At 39.5% G+C, this 26,253-nt stretch overlaps 1 protein-coding gene across 1 annotated transcript in view; it reads right to left on the reverse strand.

Annotated features, from left to right (window-relative positions):
- Positions 1-26,253, reverse strand: part of LOC132092011 (rho GTPase-activating protein 18-like) — a 34,324-nt gene that overhangs the window by 2,700 nt on the left and 5,371 nt on the right. Inside the window, exons 2-10 of the mRNA XM_059498056.1 lie at positions 16,073-16,272; positions 4,728-4,963; positions 3,464-3,521; positions 2,516-2,664; positions 1,680-1,845; positions 1,329-1,420; positions 405-482; positions 167-326; positions 10-92 (exon numbers count right to left, since the gene is read on the reverse strand). Coding sequence (XP_059354039.1) covers positions 10-92; positions 167-326; positions 405-482; positions 1,329-1,420; positions 1,680-1,845; positions 2,516-2,664; positions 3,464-3,521; positions 4,728-4,963; positions 16,073-16,272 — 1,222 coding nt within the window. The remainder of the gene's footprint in view (positions 1-9; positions 93-166; positions 327-404; positions 483-1,328; positions 1,421-1,679; positions 1,846-2,515; positions 2,665-3,463; positions 3,522-4,727; positions 4,964-16,072; positions 16,273-26,253) is intronic.

Genomic DNA, 26,253 nt, shown 5'->3' on the forward strand with positions numbered 1-26,253 from the left:
GTGTGGTACCTTGAGCGTGTCTCGGTTGGGTTCGGGCAGCAGGAGCACCAGCAGATTGAGAGCCTGCAGCTGCTGCTTCTTCGTGGGCAGCTCTGATCAGAAGCAGCACAATCAGACACACACACACACACACACACACAGTAGAGAGTCATGTGGTGGGACTCACTCAGCACGGAGATGAAGGCGCTGAAGTACTCGACGGTCAGCAGAGGATAGGGCAGCTCTCTGATGAACAGCTTCAGGAGGCTGGCCGCGTCGTGCTGTTTCAGACTCGGCCACGGGAACACACCCTCGTAAAACTTGTGCTCCAGCTCATGACACACGGCCTGGGAAACACACACCACCTGAAACATTAGCGAGCGTCCAGTCGCGTCACAGAGAAGACCTGCAGGTGTGTGTCTGACCTTCACTCTAGTAGCGGCTCCAGGGATCCGCAGCACACCCTCCGTGTCCAAACCCTGCTGCTCGATGTGACACATCAACTGGAAAACAAACAGTTCACATCTGTGTGTTTCACAGTCTTTCAGCGCTGCTTTATATTCACTGATCACAGGGAATATGTAAAAAAGCTTTGGGGTTGGGAAGATTTTCAAAAAATGTTTTAGAAACAGGTTTCACTATTTATCTGATAAATAAATACAGTAATATTGTGAAATATTATTATTATTTAAAATCATCTGTGTAGGTGCACTAGCAGTCAAGAGTTTGGGGTCAGTAAGACGTGTAATGTTTCTTAAAGAAGTCTTTTCTGCTCATCAAGACTGCATTTATTTGGTCAAAAACACAGAAAAGAAAACCGTAATCTTGCAAAATGTTATTACAATATAAAATAATGGTTTCTATTTTAAAATCCTTTACAAATATAATGTATTTCTGTGATGCACAGCTGTATTTTCAGCATCATTCCTCCAGTCTTCAGTGTCACATGATCTTCAGAAATCATGAAAATATGAAACATTTCTGATTATGATCAGTGTTGAACACAGTTGTGCTGCTCAATATTTCTGTGGAAACTGTGATACATTTTATTTTTCAGGATTCACAGGTGAATAAAAATACATAAAAAGTATATTTACTGTCACTTTTGATCAATTTAGTGTGTAATTGCTGAATAAAAGTATTAAAAGTATTAATGACTCAACTTTTGAACCATAACACATAACACAAATACAGACAGACAGAAAGAAGGTTGTGGTTGGTGGCCAGGACAGATTTCTTGCATGAAACTCAAAATAATTGAGTAGAGATATTGTAAAGGTGCTGGGACTGAAAGGATGTCCGGGAGATCGGAGCACCCCTGGTCCTGGTGTTCTGGCTCTCTCTCTTACCTGCTGCAGGATGAGAGGCACTCTGGTCCCCGGCATCCTCCGCTGGTCTTGTTCCAGCAGCGTAGAGAGAGAAACACCGAACAAACCCGACTCTACAGAAGACGAAACAACACAGTCTCAACCAGCTTCACCTCAGATACAGCCAAAAGAGGATCCATAATCAGATCCAGTGCTCACGTTCACACACAGTGAGAGAGCGGACATGAGAGCGCTCTATTTGATGGGCTTTGTGAGTGTGTGTCTCCTGAAAGGTTTCAAAAGTCTAGTGAACATAATCTTGTTTGGCATTAGGCCACAGATCTTTTCTCAGATGCAGTCATTTGATTCTGAACACATGTCAGAGGCACTGACCTCTCACTTTGACCTTGAGAGCTTTATGAGCCTTCACCTCGATGCCACACGTGTCGAACAGAGCGCTCATCTCGATCAGAACAAGCCTGCGAACCTTCTTCATGTCCTCAGCGGAGAGATCGCCTACTCTTGTCTGTCCGGTCTTATCCTGAGACACTCTAAAATCCTGAGACAGACAGGAATTATCACATGCACACATTTATAAACTGCTATATGTTGGTATTCTGTGAATTTTTTAGCTGATAAAGCATCCACCAAAGAATGGTGTATCTGACCAATCATTCATGTCTGGAGCACAAACACCGCACAGACTCGACTTCATACTAGTGTTCAGAACGCTGAACTAAATATAAGGACACTTAATTTAGGGACCAATTCTCACTATCAACTAGCATGCATATTACTAGCATATTGGCTGTTTATTAGTACTTATAAAACACATAATAATGCCTTATTCTGCCAGATACATTAATCTGACCCCATAGCTAATCGTAACAACTACTTTACTTACTATCAATAAGCAGTAAATTAGGAGTTTATTAAGGCAGAAGTTATAGGCATGCAGTGGCACAGACTGTCCAGCAGAGGTCAGGTGTACTCATTCAGATCAGAGATCCACATTAGTGTCAGTTCAGTCTCTGACTAATACCACATTTCTGCACATATTCAGTCAGATCAAAGGTCTCTGTGAGAAACATTGGCATTCTTTATCCTCAAGCAGCCAATCAGAGCAAGTCATCTCTTGCACTCGGCTTACTCTGATGCATACACTTTGCGCACACACACACACACACACACACACACACACACACCAGATGAGTGAATGTCTGACTCACAGGTAACCTGTCGTCAGCTTCATTCTGGGGCTGGGTAACCTTCAACCCTTCTTTGTAGGTAAGTGCTTGCTCAGAGAAGGACACCTCCAGGTTAATGTCTGTCTCAGCGTCAGCTCCGCCCCCTGGAGCATCAGGCCCCGCCCCATTACCTAACCAAACATTGAACACATCCACAATAACATCTGGTGACTCTGAGCTGATCTCTGGAGTGTAACACCTGTGAAAGAGGCTCAGCACTGCACTAAACCCTGCACTATGAGCAAAGCACGCCGAACATAGCAATGCTAGAATGTGTAGCAACAGAAAACCAATCATTAACTGAATGCCTCATGCACTATTTTAAGTTTAGTTTCAGTAACTGAGATTTGTTGTTGTTGTGTGTAGTATGTTTCCAGCAGACTACTTTTCCATAGATCTGAACCGTCACAACAGTGGATGCTGTACAAGTAGGTAAATAAGAACATTAACCCAATGTTTAAGAATTTAAACTGTGAAATGTCAAAATGTACCAACCCAGGACTGATTACAAGCCCAGGGTAAAGTATGAACACTGTAAAACATACTAGATAACCCAGCAGTGTAACAAGCTCATATGATGATTAGAAATTACTTCACGACACCTCTATCATATTTACTTGTATTGGTCTATTGTCAGTTATTATATATATATATATATGTGTGTGTGTGTGTGTGTGTGTGTGTATACACACACACACACAAACACACACACACACACACACACACACACACATAATAACATGTTCCGCTTATATCTATGTACAGACGACATACAAAGTAAAATATTTGAATTCAGGACATCCCAGCATTTCTTTGAATGTGTTGTTCTGTCATTTGAGTTCGCTAATTTTTGTCAGTTAAACACTACATGTGAACATATTCATGAATCCACAAAACAGAAGAGGCATTACACTAACTCATGACACTTACCCAGTCCTTCCACTTCCTGTTCACTGCTCCCACTTCTTCCTGTGGATTCAGCCTGGTCCTGTCAGAGAAAGAGAGGAACAGTAAATGAGTGACACTGATCATGTGAGTGTTTGTCAGATGTTCTTGATGCTCTCCTGATGGTCTGCATCAGATCATGTTCATGTTCTCCATTCGGATGAGCGTCTTCTCATTGACTCAGACTTTCAGTTTTTACCCTATTGATTATTTTGGTCTGCATCTAGCATAAAAATAAATCACAACTTGCTGCTGTCCTTAATAAACCGCTCAAAATGACACAATGTGATTTCTCACACATCCTTCAGTCTGGAAATAATCCTTCACTTCCACATTTTCTGAGTTACTCATTACACTGTGCTGAAATCTTCATTAACAAGGAACAACTGTGTAATTTGTGACCTGTAAAAATGTCAGAGAGTTTTTTATACCAGAACCATTTCCAGTTTTTTGTCCCAACTGTTTAAATTCACGATTTATATCCGATATCTGTGTTTATAAGAATCCTCAATCAAACTGAATGATTGCATTGTGATTGCTTTTAGCGACACGGTTGACCCTCTGGTTTTGTATTGCTGTTCTAGGACTAAACGAGAGAGAGAGAGAGAAAGCATTTTCATTACGGGCAAACCTGTCGCCCTCGCACTAAGTTCTGAGGGGAACTGGGTATTTGTGTTTGGACAAAGGTTGGATGTCCAGATATCGGATATGTATCTGATTTAAAACCACATTTGGAAAAGGCTCAAAACAGATAAAAAAAAATAATAATTATAATAAATCAGATTTTTTTCTTTATACATGTGCCATGTGTCACATGCAAGTAAAAAAATCAGATTTTAAGACACTAGTAGGACATCCAGTAGAAGCTTTGCCATATGCCAGTGGTTTAGACCGAATCAGACCATGTGGGAGAAGAATAAACAGGCAGACCGTCTCGGATCTGTATTAGCTGATCTGTATCATGACTCACAGACTCATCCCAGGTTTAGGTATCTTATGGAGCTGGAAAAGCTCTTCATCGTTTCACACTAATGCAAGGTCAGTTTTTCTGAACCTCACCAATCTAAAAGATTGGAAATCACTTTCTCTTGTAATCTACAGCAGTCACAGCTGCGGTCCGTAAAGCTAAACTCAGTCTTATCCCTGATACTAGCTCTGTGTGTGTTCTAGATGGACACACCTGCACATCTTCATTCACACATGTGGGCAGAAACAGCACTGATGCGGGGTCTCATATGTACACACGTACTTTACTCGGTGAAGCAGGTGGTGGTTTAAAGATCTCCCGAACATCCGGGACACTGTACGGTTTGTTGCGTTTGCGTAGCGTCTGTTTGAGCGTCTCCACACGTCTCTCAACGGCGGCTGCTTGCGTTCGGGTCAGAGTCGACAGCAGAGCGATGCTGTCCTCGCCGTCCGAAGCGGATTCGTCAAACAGCGTCGCAAGCCCCGCCTCCATCAGCCACGCCTCCTCCTGCTCGCCCTCTGCAGAACACATGAACATATGATGACAGATAAGGCTATGACGTACAGCTCTGCTATACTCAGCCACTCTGGCTTTATTTTAATCTCCTCATAAATGACTTCAAACCTCTTATTCATCACACAAGTGATATCTGCAGTATGTGTCACAATGTGTTATCATCACAGTCATGGTGAGGAGGAAAGCATTAATCCAGCTCTGACAGGAAACAGAAATATCTTCCTTTTCCCGTAACTTCACAATTGAGACACACACAAAAGTTAAGAAAGTCACAGTATGTTGTTCCCTTAGGGGCAAACAATTTCCAGACTGATCTCTGTCTGATGGCTGTGCCTTTAAAAAGTGATAGAAGAAGAAGTCACCTTTATTTATCTAGTGCTTTTAACAATACAGATTGTGTCAAAGCAACTTTACAGTATTAAATAGGAAAATAGTATGTCAATAATGCAAAATGACAATAGCAAACACTCATTTTTTTTTTATTAAAGGCAGCATCTCAGTACTTCCTGAAAACAATATTGTGGAAGTAAATGCATGCTCTTCATAAGGTTGCCCAGGTCAAGCAGTATGGTTGAATTTTCCATTTACACAAAGAAGTGAAGGGTTTATCATTTCAGTCTATCTTCAAACAACATGCAAGACCTTTCTCTCTTTCCTCTTTTGTTTCCGGTCAGTTTTCTGAATTTAAATGCAGACGTGTTTAAGATCTTACAGTCTTCACACTCAGAGCGGTACTGTGTGTGTGCCAGGAGTGTGGCAGAAATGTAAGTGCAAGTCATGCTTTAATCTTGCTTCACACACACAGCTTGCTGAACTCAGCAGAAAACATGTTGACATTGACAACATACAAGAAACCCATTAGTCATCAACTTTTGCAATATATTATTTTACATGGAGCAACTCCTAATAATGGTGCAAATGGCTCACCACTCGCTTAAAAAATATGTCTGTTGGGTTTAATGCACATAAAGAAACGTATGTCTCTACTAAAGCATAAAAAATACCATAATATGTTTGCAGATATTTACGAAACATGCTAAGTTAACCTGTTAACCTGCACCCCAACGCCGGCGTCCTAGTTTGCACTTGTCAATATTTCCGTATATATTTACATACTTGTTTATCTGAAAAACAATGCTACAGTCAGTTATTCTCCTATGAAAATATGCGCTCCTGCCTGGAATGTCTGTCGTTGTTTTGGTTTGTGAAACCTGCCCACTGCCAGTTTACCCAAATGTATTTCGGCACCCCGGGTTGCCAGTTGGTGGTAAACACAGCGCATTTCATTTCATTCATCGTCAAGTGCGCTCGTTTCTGTTGGTGTCGTCAATCTGGCAACCTGCGTGTGCGTCAAGTCTGAGGAGGAAGGGCCGGGTGAAAAAAACCCTCTACAATATTTTTAATTTGGACTGCAAAACCTAGTTCAATGAGCTTGCTGCTTTACATTTAAATTGCTGGTTAGCATTCTCTTGAGCAGTGCGCTTTAGAGTTCTTCTGAAACCCTCCACCTTCCCCAGCTCCACCTGTATAGATCTGCTACGGGTTATTTTATATGGTATTTGTGCTGCAGCAGTACAGTATGTCTTAAATGCTCAAAGCACTATATCGGCTTATGTATTGGCAGTATATATATATATATATATGTGTGTGTGTGTGTGTGTCAATGTCAATGTCACCTTTATTTATATAGCGCTTTAAACAAAATACATTGCGTCAAAGCAACTGAACAACATTCATTAGGAAAAGTGTCAATAATGCAAAAATGATAGTTAAAGGCAGTTCATCATTGGATTCATTGATGTCATCTCTGTTCAGTTAAATAGTGTCTGTGCATTTATTTGCAATCAAGTCAACGATATCGCTGTAGATGAAGTGTCCCCAACTAAGCAAACCAGAGGTGACAGCGGCAAGGAACCGAAATTCCATCGGTGACAGAATGGAGAAAAAAACCTTGGGAGAAACCAGGCTCAGTTGGGGGGCCAGTTCTCCTCTGACCAGACGAAACCAGTAGTTCAATTCCAGGCTGCAGCAAAGTCAGATTGTGCAGAAGAATCATCTGTTTCCTGTGGTCTTGTCCTGGTGCTCCTCTGAGACAAGGTCTTTACAGGGGATCTGTATCTGGGGCTCTAGTTGTCCTGGTCTCCACTGTCTTTCAGGGATGTAGAGGTCCTTTCTAGGTGCTGATCCAGCATATGGTCTGGATACATACTGGATCCGGGTGACTGCAGTGACCCTCTGATCTGGACACAGACTGGATCTGGTGGCCACGTTGACCTCGGAACAAGAGAGAAACAGACAAATATTAGCGTAGATGCCATTCTTCTAATGATGTAGCAAGTACATAGGGTGTTATGGGAAGTGTTTCCGGTTCCGGTTTACCTAATTAATGCAGCCTAAAAATCCTTTAACGGATTTGGATAATAAAAGCATATTAGTATGTTATGTGTATGCCAGGTTAAAGAGATGGGTCTTTAATCTAGATTTAAACTGCAAGAGTGTGTCTGCCTCCCGAACAATGTTAGGTAGGTTATTCCAGAGTTTAGGCACCAAATAGGAAAAGGATCTGCCGCCTGCAGTTGATTTTGATATTCTAGGTATTATCAAATTGCCTGAGTTTTGAGAATGTAGCGGACGTAGAGGATTATAATGTTAAAGGAGCTCATTCAAATACTGAGGTGCTAAACCATTCAGGGCTTTATAAGTAATAAGCAATATTTTAAAATCTATGCGATGCTCGATAGGGAGCCAGTGCAGTGTTGACAGGAACCGGCTAATATGGTCGTACTTCCTGGTTCTAGTAAGAACTCTTGCTGCTGCATTTTGGACTAGCTGTAGTTTGTTTACTACGCGTGCAGAACAACCACCCAATAAAGCATTACAATAATCTAACCTTGAGGTCATAAATGCATGGATAAACATTTCTGCATTTGACATTGAGAGCATAGGCCGTAATTTAGATATATTTTTGAGATGGAAAAATGCAGTTTTACAAATGCTAGAAACGTGGCTTTCTAAGGAAAGATTGCGATCAAATAGCACACCTAGGTTCCTAACTGATGACGAAGAATTGAAAGAGCAACCATCAAGTCTTAGACAGTGTTCTAGTTTATTACAAGCAGAGTTTTTAGGTCCTATAATTAACACCTCTGTTTTTTCAGAATTTAGCAGTAAGAAATTACTCGTCATCCAGTTTTTTATATCGACTGTGCAATCCATTAGTTTTTCAAATTGGTGTGTTTCACCGGGCTGCGAAGAAATATAGAGCTGAGTATCATCAGCATAACAGTGAAAGCTAACACCATGTTTCCTGATGATATCTCCCAAGGGTAACATATAAAGCGTGAAGAGTAGCGGCCCTAGTACTGAGCCTTGAGGTACTCCATACTGCACTTGTGATCAATAGGATACATCTTCATTCACTGCTACGAACTGATGGCGGTCATATAAGTACGATTTAAACCATGCTAATGCACTTCCACTGATGCCAACAAAGTGTTCAAGTCTATGCAAAAGAATGTTGTGGTCAATTGTGTCAAACGCAGCACTAAGATCCAATAAAACTAATAGAGAGATACACCCACGATCAGATGATAAGAGCAGATCATTTGTAACTCTAAGGAGAGCAGTCTCAGTACTACGATACGGTCTAAATCCTGACTGGAAATCCTCACATATACCATTTTTCTCTAAGAAGGAATATAATTGTGTGGATACCACCTTTTCTAGTATCTTGGACAGAAAAGGGAGATTCGAGATTGGTCTATAATTAACTAGTTCTTTGGGGTCAAGTTGTGGTTTTTTGATGAGAGGCTTAATAACAGCCAGTTTGAAGGTTTTGGGGACATATCCTAATGACAATGAGGAATTAATAATAGTCAGAAGAGGATCTATGACTTCTGGAAGCACCTCTTTTAGGAGCTTAGATGGTATAGGGTCTAACATACATGTTGTTGGTTTAGATGATTTAACAAGTTTATACAATTCTTCCTCTCCTATAGTAGAGAATGAGTGGAACAGTTCCTCAGGGGGTCTATAGTGCACTGTCTGATGTGATACTGTAGCTGACGGCTGAATGGTTGCAATTTTATCTCTAATAGTATCGATTTTAGAAGTAAAGTAGTTCATAAAGTCATTACTGCTGTGGTGTTGGGAAATGTCAACACTTGTTGAGGCTTTATTTTTCGTTAATTTAGCCACTTTATTGAATAAATACCTGGGGTTATGTTTGTTTTCTTCTAAAAGAGAAGAAAAGTAATCGGATCTAGCAGTTTTTAATGCTTTTCTGTAGGATATGTTACTTTCCCGCCAAGCAATACGAAATACCTCTAGTTTTGTTTTCCTCCAGCTGCGCTCCATTTTTCGGGCTGCTCTCTTTAGGGTGCGAGTATGCTCATTATACCATGGTGTCAAACTGTTTTCCTTAACCTTCCTTAAGCGTAAAGGAGCAACTTTATTTAAAGTGCTATAAAAGAGAGAGTCCATAGTTTTAAATCTAGAGTATGATTTCGACAATGAGTAGGTCCTGAAACGTGTTGTCTAACCCCAATAGAGTTCAGAATGTCTATAAATGCTGATCCCAATGCATCGTTTTCATTATCAACATGGATATTAAAATCACCAACTATTAAAACTTTATCTGCAGCCAGAACTAACTCGGATGTAAAATCACCAAACTCTTTAATAAAGTCTGTATGGTGCCCTGGTGGCCTGTATACAGTAGCCAGTACAAACATAACAGGGGATTTATCATTAACATTTGTTTCTTTGGATAATGTTATATGAAGCACCATTACTTCAAACGAGTTATACTTGTAGCCTGCCCTCTGAGAAATCCTGAAAACGTTGTTATAAATTGAAGCAACACCTCCACCTTTGCCTTTTAGACGTGGCTCACGTTTATAACAGTAATCTTGGGGGGTGGACTCATTTAAAATAATGTAATCATCAGGTTTTAGCCAGGTTTCTGTCAAACAGAGCACATCTATATTATGATCAGTGATCATATTATTTACAAAAAGTGTTTTCGTAGAAAGGGATCTGATATTCAATAAGCCAAGCTTTATCATTTGTTTATCCATATTGCTTCTGTTTTTTATTTGTTGAACCTCAATTAAATTGTTAATCTTAACTTGGTTTGGACGTTTTTTGTATTTTCTAGTTCGGGGAACAGACACAGTCTCTATAGTGTGATATCTAGGTGAAAGAGTCTCTATGTGCTGAGAATTAACTGACCTCTGTGACGGGAGGCGGCTAGCAGACGGTCGGTTTAGCCAGTCTGACTGCTTCCTGACCTGGGCCCCAGTTAGTCAAGTATAAACACTAAGACTATTTGCCAAATTTCTAGAGAGAAGAGTGGCGCCACCCCAGGACGGATGAAGACCATCTCTTTTAAACAGGTCAGGTCTGCCCCAAAAGCTCGTCCAATTGTCTATGAAACCTATGTTATTCTGTGGGCACCACTTAGACATCCAGCCATTGAGTGATGACAATCTGCTATGCATCTCGTCACCACGGTAAGCAGGGAGGGGACCAGAGCATATTACAGTGTCTGACATCGTGCTTGCAAGTTCACACACCTCTTTAATGTTATTTTTAGTGATCTCCGACTGGCGAAGTCGAACATCATTAGCGCCGGCATGAATAACAATCTTACTGTATTTACGTTTAGCATTAGCCAGCACTTTTAAATTTGCCAAGATGTCAGGCGCTCTGGCTCCCGGTAAACATTTGACTATGGTGGCTGGTGTCTCTATATTCACGTTCCGTACAATAGAATCACCAATAACTAGAGCACTTTCATCAGGTTTCTCAGTGGGTGCATCACTGAGTGGGGAGAACCTGTTTAATGTTTTGATCGGAACAGAAGAGCGGTGTTTTGACCCACGACTACGCTGCCTCACCGTCACCCAGTTGCCCTGCTGCAGGGGCTCTGTTTCCGGAACCGAACAATGTACAGGAATCCCTGAGCTAGACGCATCCAAAGCCGTATCTAGAGCCCTAACATTCTTACTGTCCTCAATTAAAGTTTGGATGCGTGTCTCTAATTCTGAAATCTTCTCTGTCAGCCTAACTATTTCCCTGCATTTATCACATGTGAATCCCTCATCAGCGACAGAGATAGATAAACTGTACATGTGGCAAGAGGTGCAAGAAACAATGACGGGAGAAGCCATTACTCACCGTGCTTGATGAAATATTCTTACTGCGGTTGTTTGATGAACTTGTGAAAAACTGGAGCGAGGGAGAGGAGAAAAGAAAACAGCGATAGGTTCAAATGAAAACGCTAATGACAAGCTAACGAGTGTGTGTGTGTGTGTGTGTCTCAAAGAAATAGAATATTCCATTTTGAGCTTGATCAGTTTGATTAATTGTGAGTATAAATACTGCTACCTCTTGGGCTAGTTCAGAACATGCGTCCACAATTATGTGAAAGACTAGTGACCTGACAGCTGTCCTGAAGACGATCATCAACACCCTCCACAAGGAGAGTAAAGGCCAATTTATACTTCTGCGTCGGGTGCGCGTAGAAGGTACGGTGTAGCATACGCATTGACGTGTACCATACGTCGTACCCTTCGCCGTACCCTGACGCGCACCTCCTCAAAAATTTAACTACGCGTCGCGGCGACGCGGACCGCAAGATCTGTGATTGGTCGGCTTGGTAGCATCGCATTTCCGGCTACGCATTTCCGGCTACGCATTTCCGGCTACGCATTTCCGGCGTGTTCTTCTGCACCGCCCGCCATTTTTAAATTCAGAAGTTCAGGTGAAAGTTCAGTGAAGAAAATGGAAATGGACCAAGTGACCGAGCGATTAGTTGAAGAAGTGCGGAAATACAGCCATCTGTATGACTCGTCTTCTGCAGAATACAAAGACTGCCAGATGGCAGCGAATTCGTGGAGAGAGATTTCCTCCAACGTCGGTTTGGATGTAGCGGATTGTATGAAGAGATGGAAGAACTGTCGAGACAAGTACGTTCGCCTCCGTAAAAAGCTCGCCACAAGGAGCGGGGATCCAGGAGGGAAAAAAGTCCCAGCGTTTTATTTATTCCTGTCTTGGAAATGATGAGAGCGACCGGTTTGGGCACACTGTTGCCGACATGCTGCGAAGGGTGCCGGAGGAGCACAGGGCGCAGGCAATGTTTGATGTGTCCAAGGTCCTGTTTGAGTGGCAGCAGAAAAAATAAACAATTGTGCCTACTTCTACAACATTGCACCTTTTAATTCTGTGCACTATCTTTATATAGTTTGCACTTTTGCATATTTTAGTAAGTTGTCTGTTAGCACATTTGTGTATATAGTTTGCACTTTTGCAATTATTCATATTTTGCTTGTTTGCACTTATTTGTGCAGGTTTTATTGTTTGCACATTTTTGTAAATAGTATGCACTTTAGCATTTTGTTTTTTAATAATTTTGTCTGTTTGCACCTATTTGTGCAGGTTATACTATATAGTTTGTAGCTTTTGTGTACAGTTTTCTATTGCATTTTTATTGTTAATAGTGTATCATTGCACCTTAATACTTTGTACTAACTTGTACATAGTATGCCCATTTGTGTATATAGTTTGCATACAAAAATTGCCTGTTCCTGCTGTTTGCACATTGTTTTGTGCAGGTTACTGCAAATAAAGATTAATGTATAGTTTACCCATTTGTGTGTGTTTGCTCTTTAGCATCTATTTTTAATCTACAATTCTAGACCATTGCACCTTTATACATTGCACTTTTACATATTTTAACCTATTTGTATATATAGTTTGAAACCAATTATGTCATTTCCTGCTGTATGCATATTGTATGGTTCAGGTTACAGCAAATTAAGATCAATAACAGTATTTATTTGTGTATAGTTTGCTCTTTTGCATCTATATTTAATATAAACAATTCTAGACCATTGCACCTTTACATGTTACATTATTTTATACATAGTTTGCACTTTGTATTGTGCAGGTTACTGTAATTAAAGAAGAAACAACGTGAACAGTTAAAACTGGTCTTTATTTACATGGTTGCATGTCATTTATTGGTGTATATATTTTACACCAGTACAATTTACTGACCAAGTTGACCACGACACACTATGTTGTTCTGCCATGGCACAATTCCGTGGGGTGACTGAAAGAAGGCCGTCAGGTCATTCCGTACACCAACTGCAGCTCTGGTGGAGCGGGTCCTTGAAAGGTGACGTGGATCTAGTGGTTCCAAAAGATTTGTGTCCCCTGACACCACTCTGCGCCACTCCCCGAGCTGAGGTGACCCTGTAGTGTCAGTGTCTGTGAAATTAGCAGGGATGTATCTGCTAACAGGTGTGCTGACCTCATCTGTGTAGGCCAGGAAGTTGTGTAAAACAGAACAAGCTTTCACAATATCAACTGCTTTGTCTGGCAGACATTCTAGAGGTCGTCCAAGGATTCGCCACCTTGCAACCAAAATGCCAAATGCATTCTCAATCACGCGTCTGGCTCTGGAGTGACGGTAATTGTAGGTCTGCTTATCCATTGGTAGGTTCATCCCTATGTAGAAAAATAAAACAGTATTAAATGATAGTCAATCATTGAGTGTCAATGTAGCTGTGATCAGGAATGAATATATATATATATAAAATTCAGGTTGATTGGGACACTTTTTCCAAGTTATCTCAATGGCAAAAAGTGTCCCACTCAACCTGAATTCCCCACCATATATACACATACATGAAGTACTATTACATTAAATAAATCTTGTCTGTGACATACCTGGAAAGGGACGCATGAGGTTGTTGTGTAGGGGAAATGCAGCATCACCAATGATCACATGTGGGATTTTGACTCCTGTTCCAGGCAGATTGGCTGGTGGGGGCAGGTTCAGTTTGTGTTCAAGAAGCCTAGAACCCAATCGGCTCTCCTTGAAGACACCACCGTCACTTTCCCGTCCGTATCCCCCCACATCCACCATGGTGAAGCGATATCTGGCGTCACAGGTAGCCATCAGAACAATGGAGTGTGCACCCTTGTAGTTGTAGTAGTCGCTACCTGCGTGCGGTGGTGCTTTTATGTTGACATGCTTTCCGTCTACGCTGCCAACACAGTTCGGAAAGTTCCACAGTCGCCAAAAATCGGCAGCAATAGTTTCCCATTGGGCGACTGAAGGGCAGGGAAGAAACTCTGGCTGCAGTGCTTTCCACAAAGCTTTACATACCTCGGCGACTATGGAAGACACTGTGCTGGACGACAGTTTGTAGCTAGCTGCTACAGCCTGTTGGCTTCCACCTGAAGCTAAAACTCGAAGGGTGATTGCCAGTCTCTGCGTAATGTCTACAGGCATACTGTGCGTACACTGATGTACGATAAATGGCTGCACACGACGAACTAAATCGTCGAATCTACCTGCAGACATTCGGAAATATCTGAAGTGCATTTCCTCGTCCATGTCTCTCAGTGGCCGGACAAGCACAGAAAATTCACCCTCCTTCTGCCTCATCAGGTTCACGGGTCGCACGCACCATCTCCTCCGACGCCTTCTCTCGTTTCTGCCTTTTAATTTGAGTAATTTCACTAAAATTAACTGTTTTTCAACCTCAATAAGCTCCAACTCCAACATGATCCGCTCTCTTTCAGTCGCCATTGCTTGTTGTAGTAGCCTAAACTCAAAACACCCGCGAGGAATCTAAACACAGTGGAACATTAAAACCCGCCCCCGCCAACTAGCGTTTCGGCGGTGCAACTGCAGAGCAATGCAGACATAACGCAGAAGTATAAATGCTCACGACGGCGTCTCCTACGTGCGTAGCCTACGACGTACACTACGGCGTACCCTTGACGCAGAAGTATAAATTGGCCTTAAGACACACAAGATCATCGCTGAAAGAGCTGCTGGACTTTAGCTCCTGCCCACAGTGACAAATTTTATTGATTGAAATATTCCAATTTTTTGAGATACTGAATTTTAAGTCGTAAGTGTAAGTCGTAACCATCAGAATTAATAAAAAAAAACCCTTTCCAAACTTTTCCATGACATTATAATTTTTTGAGATGCACCTGTGTATATATTAGTGCTGACAGTCGATTAAAACAATTAACTAATCATATATCTTTTCTGAAATTCATTGAAATTCATCAATTATAACATTTAATATACTTAATGACAATAAAATAACTGTTTGTACAGTTCTTTGATGAACGGTCATCACAGCAGCTGGTTATGAGGTTATTCTGGCTGCTTTAAGAGCTGCTGCCGCTGCCGGACATGACGCTGATCTGACACTCATCGTAGTTTCTCAAAACTCTTTGCCTTTTCTGACCCACCTCAGGTCATAAATCTGACTCATCTATAACAAAAACTTACATGCACAGTTTTAAGGCAGGTTTAATTGCCTTTTTGCTGAATCTCCTCGACACCTTCTTCTCGCTCGTTTGAGTAGCTGTAATGTGGCAGCAATACGTCGCTGTAATACTCCATATTATTACAATTAACGCACAAATTACAATTGACTCCAAAGCATGTGTCGAGAACGTGAGAACATTTTTACTGGCAAATAACATGTCCAGGATACAAAACAAGACTTTTCCGACACGCGTTTTCCATCACCCAAAAGTGCACATTAAGAACGAGCGTTTCTATAGCAAATCACACAGAGGATGCAAACTGCATGCTTTTGACAGGTGCAATGAGACAGCCGACCATATAAACACTCTGGCTCGCCATACGAAGCTGGAGTGCTCGCTGCTTTTGGTTTTATAAATATGCCAAAAAACTAAATTATATTATATTAATATTACAAGAATTATACATTTTATTTCAACAATTGTTATGCATTATTTTTTACTATATATTTAAATACAAAATATTAACCAACTATAATAATATATAAATAATACTAACATAACATTTATTTACAGCTGCGCTTTAGGTTTTGTGTAGATTCATTATTATTTTAATTTAAATTAAGAGTTTATTGGGGCAAAGGTCATAGTTAATAGTTAGTTAATAGTATGAATAGGGCCCCAAACTTTATAATTAGTCTTCAATGAAATAATGTAGAAATGGTTTTCTTTTCTGTCAGGCTTCAGAGTAGATCAGTCTTGTAGCTGAAAGGGAAACACAGATAAGGAGCGCTGACTCCGGCTCTTACCGTCAGCCACCTTCAGCTGCACCTCCTCCTGAGTCTCTGCGTCTCCGCTGCGCTGGATGATCTCCACCTCTGTGAAGTAGTCCACCATGGCCTGCTCGTCCAGGGAGTCCTGGGAGCTGCAGCGCTGGTACGGTGCCTTACCTGAGCTCCAGCCCAGAGCCGCTTTCCCCCGCTGGACATTGTACTGACCGGTCCTGTGGCTGCGGGAGCACAGAGAAAGAGACAGATGTGAAATACACCAAATCATCACGTGAATGATGCAGCTGTCGGCATTCACGTTCAAAATTTCACTGCTGTCAAGTTACGCACTAAAATATAAAAAAATACACAACTGCTCACTCAGTGTCTTCACTATATCATATGCAGTTTGTCCACAGAAATGTGTTATCCACCACTGTAATGTGACCAGCGGACAGAACTCAGATGTGATTCATTGATAATCAAATTAGTTGATTAGTACTGGTTTCATCAATTATTTGTTGCCGCCCAAACTAAAATAAAGAAAACTGTGCTTCAGATTTCACATATGAATAAGTTAAGTGAAATCTTTTAGGGGAACAGTTCACTGAAAAAAAATCATGCTGAGAATGTAACCGGTATTAAAAGTCAATTGCTGCTTTGATGCAAGAATCCTCGACTAGCATTAAGGGGAAATGCTACAAAAGTGCATTATATCTGAGCCTCTTCTCATTCGATGCATGAAGAGTCCCGCTGCTCGCCCGCCAGAGGGTCAACCAGGAAGTGCGAAAAATAAGCCTCTGTGCTAGAAGGACATAAAGATGCTATTGTCAGCTGATGGTTGGGCTGGTTGTGTGGGGCAGTCTCCAGTTTCTGGGTCACAGCCGCTTTAAGACTGAACCTGTAACTGTGCATTAGCACAAAGAGCACAAGTCAAGTGCTTGAGTAAAAGTACAGACACCCTAATCAAATATTGTATTCAGTTCTCCTTCTCAATTTTACTTGAGTAAAAGCAAAGTATTTAAAAACTTTTTGTTATTTTAACTTGCATACTTTTAGTATTTAATAATTTAATACAATTATATATATATATATATATATAACTGACTGCCAAGAGACTATTACCAACATATAGCACTTAAAACAAGTAAACTGTAAAAAGGGCACTACAGCGGTTAAATAAATAAATAAATAAAAATTAGCCCTTGACAGGCTCAGACTACAGATTAAGGTGGGATAGGTTAGGGAAAGGTTACTCACTACAATATGGTGCAAACACATGTAACATTTAGGATGCTTTTGATATCAAGTTTGTCTGGTTAGCTTTATCCTTGACACGGTACAGGATGACCTACAATCTAACACATGACATTGTTTTGTTCAAAAGAAATAATGGTAAATTAATTACTAGGAAATTAATATAAAATAGGAAATATACAAAGATAGTTTACTACAGAAAAGTACAGTTCAGTTCAAATAACAACAAAAAAATTTAAATAGTCCAAGAACTGGTAACTTAAACAGGGTTCATACAGATACTGCAAGTTACCATTTCAGGACTTTCCAGGACTTGCACTACTTTTCTGGTTTTTTAAAGATTAAAATCAGATCTCACTTATTAATCAATATTGTTATTCTAATAAATAAACAAATAAAACAAAATGGTAAAAAATAAAGTGCAGCACAAGAATGCAATGACTGTGGCAACTTTAACATTTGAAAGGATACTATGGCAGAGTTATCGCTTTACTTATTCAAACTAGAACAAGACAATGTTTTAATACTTTAAGAAATTTTCAAAATGACAAAATATTTGCCTTTTAAATCACAAAAAGCAGAACGAAAAGGAAGCAATAATAATTGGCCTCAAATAAAGTATCAAAACCAAGTACATTGTTTTTGAACAACACTGTTAAATACACAATGTAATATGCCCATATTATAACAAATACTTGCAGAGAGCACCTGGGGATGTTTTGTGTGATTCAACGATGTTTAAATCAATTAAATTTTTATATGTGGCCACATGCAAAGTAAGAAACTTTAATTTTGAAATTGCGATGTACAGTAAATCACATATTTTGAAATATGTTGATATATTCTCCTGTGTTGGCATAGGTTTAAATGATTTAAGTTACAAAGTTACAGGTGAGTTTTCCCAGATGAACGTTAAGCAACCCAAGGAGTTGTTTAATCAGATCTTGAGAGATTTAGTGTCTTTTATCTTCAGTTCATCTACGGCTGTGGCTGAAGAAAGTTGTAGCTGGTTCTTATTTCTCTTTCTTTCAGTGTTTGTTCACAGTAGGGATCTGCCCAACGCACGGGCACATTAAGTAGTCAAACATTTTTTTTATTAATTCAGTTTATTTTTATTTATTTATTTAGATAAATATTTAAAATTTGACTATTTTGTTATTGAGGAAAATTTCTTTTTTTTATTTAATGTTTGAAGGAATTGCTTATAGCAAAGAAGGCATACTTAAGCAGTAGGTCCTAGGCTAATTTTCCTTTGAACATGAAATAAATTATATAATTTATTATAATATATTTGTTTGCAGGCGGGAGAGGAAGAAAATAACTAGGGGTGTAACGATTCACTCGTTTTCTCGATGCATCGAATACAAACCCTGACGATTCATATGCATCGATCTTGAAACATGATTTTTGAATCGTGAATCACCGATCTTGGACAGTAATCGATTCAAAATGCTAAGAATCGAATGAATCGCGATTTCTATAGCGATTCAATGCTTTCAAAATGTATACACATTAAATTACTACACGCACGAATTAATGGAGACCTTGAAGAGTGTTCGTGAATCGTTCCTCTTATCTGTCCTTCACGCGCTCCACTCTTTACCGCCTGAGACTGTCACAGGATTGCGCTCGCGCTCCGTTCGTCTCTGTCGCAGCTGACGTGTGATCTATAGGACTCGTGGCCAGTAATGCTAACGTGAAGTAGTTTTACTTTTCTGTAGTTTGTCAATGGCTCTCTGCATCTTACCGACGGAGTTACCGGAGCCGTCGACAGCTGGGTTTATTGCATGGACGGAGCAGAAATGTAAGTGTCTAAATCGAGCGGCAACCTCCCGCTCTCTCTCGTGAAGCCAATAAGGAAGTGACTAAAACTGCAATTCATCGACTGGCCGCTTGAGGCTGGCTGCAAAAGGGAGTCAGTCGCATAGACTCCCCATGTTAAAATGCCCAACTTTACAGCAGGAAAAAAACATGTTTACAGTCTGGTTCAAAAAATTATTTTGGTCTAAATAGCTAATTTTGCCCTTCATGACAACTGTGAGGGGGGTGAATTTTTTTATAACTCATCCATTTAAATTATATTAAGACTTAAAGTTCTGCATAATTAAGGGCGTGGCCACTTGAGTGACAGGTGGATTGCCGCTGCTGACACTGCCGTCATGCTAGGTGGGCGTGGCTTCAGCAACTAGCTCCCGCCTTTTTGCCCATTTTTGATTGTCCGGGAGAGTCTCGCTGTGACGCGCTGCCAAGATGGCGACGGCCCGCTCCACACACTTTAGGCTTCAAAAACACACTTCAGGAGTCTATGGGTGACTTCACGGACACTACGTCCATGTTTTTATACAGTCTATGGTCTAAATCATACGCACAGATCCATTGAATGATAAATGTCTTTAAACAATGCGGATGAACCGAATATACGAAGGAAACATTTAAAATTAACCACAGCTTTAATAACGACCTTGAAATAAGAGCGCGAGATTTATCTGATAATCAGATGCATGAAAGTAGCGTTTGTTTCATTAGCAAACGTTTTCTCTCAGAATCATTCGCTGATGGAGAGGAAAAGTTAAATAGAGATGAAGACGTTTTCACACTGAAAGAGAAGCGATCTCGCTCTCATAGACGTGCCAGGCTATATCTGCAGCTAAACTGAATAAAAGCAGAATGAACTGATGAAACTAAAAAAAAAACCACAAACAATTTATGAATGATGCAGTACTAATTGACATTTATTACAGTACAGAAACTATAAAGTATATTTTCTACCTTATTCTGTGCAGAAAATTTTAATAATTGCTAATTAAATGTAGCCTAGTATATAAAACAATCATAAAATTGCCATTAGGAAAAAAATATCAATTACAAATGATTGATTATTGTCCAGCAGTGTATTTGATTTATTACAGTTAATTAAAAGTAATTAAAAAAGAAGATAATTCCTTGTAAAAAAAAATAATAATAATAATAATAATTATTATTATTATTACATAGGCTACATAAATAAAATGATTGTATTTGACATTTCTGTCACTTCTGAAATTATGGCTACGCCCCTGGTGTGACAAAATGTTAGCTGATACATAATACTCTTTAAGCTCTTTTTTAAAAACTTGGCTTAAATACATTTTTACGTATGCCATGTCGCATCATTAAACTATCATTTAACAATGGACAAAAGTTTTTTTTTTTTTCTAACCTATGGTTCTCTAACCATAAATGCTACTGTAATTTGTCCCTGACTAAGCATTTAAAGAATTTAGTAGAAGCATTTAAATAATCCCGTGAATGCACTTGAAGAATGCAGAATCGAATCGTTATAATTGAATCGAATCGAATTTAATTGTGAGTCGAATCGAATTGAATCGTTCTAAATTTGCAAAAATGGTTCTTGAATCGAATCGAAAAACCTATGAATCGTAATCGAATCGAATCGCTGCCTTGCCAAAGATTCACAGCCCTAAAAATAACAGATATTTTTGCAGGAGCAGGCGGGAGCAGGACAAAATCTTGTGGGAAAAATCCACCCCGCGCAGGTCTCTAGTTCACAGCAGGTGCTTTAATGATTGAAAGAATGTTTCAGGAACAGCATACTAATCTTTAAATAACATTCTACTAACGTTAAGGAAACTGGATATTTTATGTTCTTGGAATGTTACAAATCAACATTCTTAGAATACTGAATTTTAAATCAAAATTTCACTTTCACTTTAGTTCTCCAGTCTGGATGGCATGCTGTGCTAACCAACCAAACCTAAAGATACTGCTCACAACTGCTTAACCAAGAACCAAAAATTAAGAAAAATATTTTGTCAAAGTCACACGATAATCAATCATCACTGTTCCTTTGGAGTACTCCGTACACATGTCTGTTGGGGTCTAGGGATAGGAACAACAGAAGCAAGAAGAAAAACTGATCTGATGATTTAGTCATCATGAAGTGGCCTGATTCCCTGATCTCACCCAGAGTTTGATCTCGGAGGACATTATTTATATTTAATTACTTTACATCAGCGTTTCTCAAACTGAGGGATGCGTACCACAGAGACGTGACAGGTGGGGCGCACCAAACGGGAGGAAATTTTCCTTTTTATGCCTTACTTGGTAACGTGAGATCAAATCTTCCAGAATCTGGAGCAAGGCCTGCACTAGACTAGAAAGTTACTGCGGTGTGTATGTGTGTGTTCAACACGTCATCAAGTGCGTATCTATACCACCAGGCCCGGCGCCACGAGGGGGCAAAAGGGGGCATTTCCCCATCAGATCTGACTTGTGTCCCCTCAGTTTCATTTTTGTATTCATGGTTACAAATTAAATGGTTTACCTTTTGAGCGGTATCCGGTTTGGTCCCAGTTATGGGATTTAGAATGTTCAGTGACGTGACATCACTGCCAGATTCAAATTGTGCTTTCGCGCGTTGGTTGGCGCTGAGCCAGAGACGAACGAGCTCAGCGCTGTCATATATAGCAACTATGCAGTGTGCTAAGCACCAATAACAATCTATTCAAATATAATTTAACGACGTGTGTTATTCACATCAGACAAACATAGTGGAAAGTAACAAAAACATAGTATCAAAAATAGTGGAAGTAACTATAAAGTTTACTCTATTCTTCTCGGAGTTCACCGGCCACTTTCTTGCATGTATTTCGGGAGAAATTGATGACAGACAGGACTCTCTGAAATGCGTCGCAAAGAAACATGGTGGCACCCATCTCACATTATAGATCAAGATTATTTATAAAGGTTTTTAAACGACCAAACACACTCACTTACACATTTTTGAGAATCGGAATATCAGATAGTCTCATGACATTGTGAACAAGTTTGTGAATATTTAAAAATAAAAAAGGAAAAAGGAGGTTAAGGCGATCGGTCATACGGTGTTATTGTGGCTGCGGTGTGTCACGTGACAAATATGATGTGTCGCCATGGAAACATTTAGGGGGTAACCATTACTTGTCTACATGCAGTCTAACCTGCCGATTGTATTTCTCTATTCTTTTTTTTCACAGATTGCAAAGTGGCACTTTTATATCTTTTCTATTTTTTGAAATTAGTAAAAATTTTGATAAGGCTGCACTTTTATTTTTTCTTTATTTTTGAACTTACTGTTATTTGATGTATATAGTTTGTATTTTAGATACAACTTGTTACTCTGATACTACTTGTTAGTTCAATAAATTGGAACATGTTAAGCTTGTTGCGCATTTCATTAGCATTGTGTTAGGCCGACGGGGGCAGGTGGGGCTTGAAAATTTCCCCTTGTCTAAAGTGGGCAATGACCAAAAAAGTTTGAGAACCACTGCTTTACATTATAGTAGCCCTAGAGTTCAACTGCGTGAAACTTTATCTTGCTTTAATATTTTGAACCTTATTAAGTCATTATGCAGAAATTATTTGCATGGAAACATGGAAACTCACACAGATATCACGATTCAGTGTATGAACCTCAACAATGGTGACAGTAAACAAAATATTCAGATCAGTTCTTAACTTCACAAAACAAGCTTTTCATAGATTGTCACCATTGTTGAGGTTCTTAAGCTGAATCTTGATATCTGTGGGAGTCTACGTGATCCTGTTCAAATAACATCTGCATAATGACTTGAAAACATTACAAATATTAAAGCAGGACAAAATTTCATGCAGTGGCATAATAGGGCTAATAAAATAAAGTTAAATTATGAATCCTAAATAAATTTACTCCAAGATCAGCCTCTGGAAGAAATCAGTAAATCAGGACATTACATGACTGCATCATCAATAAGTATCCATCAGATCAGTTTGTCTTCTCACAACTTTTGCTACAACAAATGTGCTTCAGAAACACACAATTATAGCAGACAGAAAAACATTAAAGTTAAAAAGTCAAGGGTAAAGAGCCCAACTAAAGCAAGCACATATCCCCATAATGGTGACTTCAAACATTATTATTTTTAATAAAACAGCGCTAAGGCTTCCTGTAGGGTAAGTGAGGGCTGCCCGTGCAGGACCAGTGCTAGGGGGACAATGTTTTGCCAGTGGGCCAGTTCATGGCGTGTGCGTGTTTTGTGGTTTCTTCCATTCATTCTGCACAAGGGCTACATCTATTCCTCCTTATACTGTCTCTGTACTGAACACAAAAGCAAGACAAAACCATAAAAGAGTTGAATCCTCATCCATGCTTAAAGACCTCTTTAAATCTCGTGTTCAAATGTGTTCAGTGTTTGTCCTGTGCTGAAGGGCCACTGGGGCCAGACAAATCAAAAGACTTGTCCATTTATTAAAATCGCAGACATGAAGCATTATAGGACATGCTTTGATGGAAGAAATAGTCATTATATTGCTCTGTACTCCCAGAAGAGAAACCCATTTCTACTAATATCTACTAAAAGTTGCTTCATCAACATTTAAGAGTGCACTAGCATCTAGCATCCACCAAATTTAACCTCACGGAGTCTTTGAATACGAGAAGATCCCATCCAGCCAGAACAAATCAAACATTTACTCTTGAACAAAATCACACTTCTTCACATTGGTTGAAGTCAAATAAAAGTAGCTAATATTGACATGGATCTCAAATGAAAGAGAGAAATGTTTTTCCCCCTTGCATTTCTTCAACAATCTTTCCTGCATCATAAATGCTGACAAAGCTCGGTTGATGGTTTAGCTATTAACCGTTGGGAACGGAGTGCTTTTCTCAGTGGACTCTACATGCTAAAGGTCAGACAGCACACATCGCAATACAAATGAGTGAAACCAGTGCCCTCGACCGCAGATAAAGAAAGAGGATAAAAGGGTCAAGCGTCACCGTATTTCTTGTTTTACATAAACAAAAGAGGCAGAGCAGCAGACAAAACACCAGCACGTGTGTCCTTACAGCAGCTAACGGTCTAATGCAGACATCAGGCTGAAGTTCTGCTGTTAGTATCAATGAAGTCGAGTCAAGGGACAAAAGCAATACAGGAGTATGAGCTGCTGCTATGACAACCAAAAGTACACCTGTGGAATGTGGTTGCTTGGAGTCGCTGAGAGGCCATGTTGCGTTTCAGACAGCGAGGACATGTGCTTTCACGTTCAGCTGATAAAATCAGGCTAAAAAGTGAGCCTCTGAATCACATTTAACTTGCATAATGCAATGCATTCGATGTGAAATTCTGAATATCCATCGCAATATAATACAGAATGGTACTTGAATTAATTTTCACTTTAAACCTATATATGGAGGATATTAATGCAATTAATAAGGTAGCCTATTTATTAATTATGAATAAATAAAAAACTAAACATAAGTATTAAATCAAGAACAGAGTGCAAGCATATCTGTGTAACATAATTCAGTATTTTAAGCAAAATCATGACGGTTGGCCATGTCTAAATCTATTAAAGCTGTTGTAATATCAAATGCATTTGATGCATTTTAATAAACAGCACATTTTGTTAATTGTTGTACTTAAAAAAAAAAAAAAAGAAAAGAAAAGAAAAACCATTTTAACTCTATCTGGTTTCGTTGAAACTGTAGTGATAGTCTCATATCGTAAGCTCAGTATTGTGTTTCGAACAGAGTCAGGACATGAGTGAATTGTAACACCCTACATTTTAGTATATAAAGTTAGTTATTTGTTGAAATATTTGTTCCTAGTCATTTGTCCTTCCATGCATGTGTTTTCATGCAACTTCACCTTCCATGTGTGAAACTTCGGAAATTAAATATTAAATGAAAACTCAAACTTACAATTCATTTTCTTTTACATTTAATGAATAATCAATGCAGTCGTATTTAAAGGGTTACTCCACCCCAAAATAAACATTTTGTCATTATTGACTTAGAGGAAACATAGCAGAAACATAGCAGTGCTGATACACTGGGACTGTGGAGTGTGACGTTTACTCTGTTCAAGAGCCCTGGAAAACAGATGCATGTGTGTTTGATGCTCAGGATAGTTCATCACATCTTTAAACCATCTCTATTGCCATCTAAGAGTTTACAGGTCTCATCAGGCTCAGTACAGCAAGGGGAAACTATTTCCTGCCTGCTTTTGTTTCAGTGCTTCCTGCAGGAAGAATTTAAAGTTGATTCTCAATAACAAAAACGTATATTTTTAATCCAGTTTATACGAGCATCCACACAACTCAGCCTTTACTACATTCAGGTGAATTTTCCAAAACAGACATGGAGGTGCACAAGATCTGTGTGCTGTGTCAATGGAAAAGAGATAAAGGCCAGGCTACGATAACACTTGTTGATTCTGTACTGTTAATCACGGTGTGTACACTGCTGTATGTGTTACTAGCTAACAGAGATGTCTTCATAGTCATGTTATTGATTGGGCTCTGACCATCAGATACATCATCATCAATCATCATCACAAACAAAGACCAAAAGCATGCAGCACACGCTGAATGAAATATTCATTATGCAAAGGTACAGGACAGAAAGTCAAGAGATGTTTCTCAAGTCAGCACAGGTTAAACTTTCCAACACAACACAGGGCTCGAAATTAACTTTTTTACTTTGTAGCACTGGTGCTCCCAATGTCAAAAAGTTAGGAGCATCAGCAAAAACTTAGGAACATCACAACTACAAATTATATTTTAACAAATTTTATCTTTACATTCTTAACTATACAGATTTTAGATTGGTTAATATTAGTTGTCAATCACTCAGTCGCTGCTTTCTGTGAACTATTACAAGAAAAAGAAAGGGCTGAATAAGACAGAAAATGAAAAGGACACTGACAGATTTCTAAAATTAAGCTCTTCTCTGACGAGGGTTAGGATAGTGTATGCAGTGTTAAATTTTACATTCAGCCAATTGCACTGAACGGCTGGCAGCTAGGGGTGTGCGATATTGACAAATTATATCTTAATATTTTCTGGGATTTTATCAATAACAATAATTTGAGTGTAACTGTGCTGATATCTTAAGGACTACAGTGGACAGCTGACTCCTAAAAATTGTTATATTCTTCACATTCTGTAAA

This window comes from Carassius carassius, chromosome 18, assembly GCF_963082965.1.
Source record: "Carassius carassius chromosome 18, fCarCar2.1, whole genome shotgun sequence".
NCBI classification, from domain to species: Eukaryota; Metazoa; Chordata; class Actinopteri; order Cypriniformes; family Cyprinidae; genus Carassius; species Carassius carassius.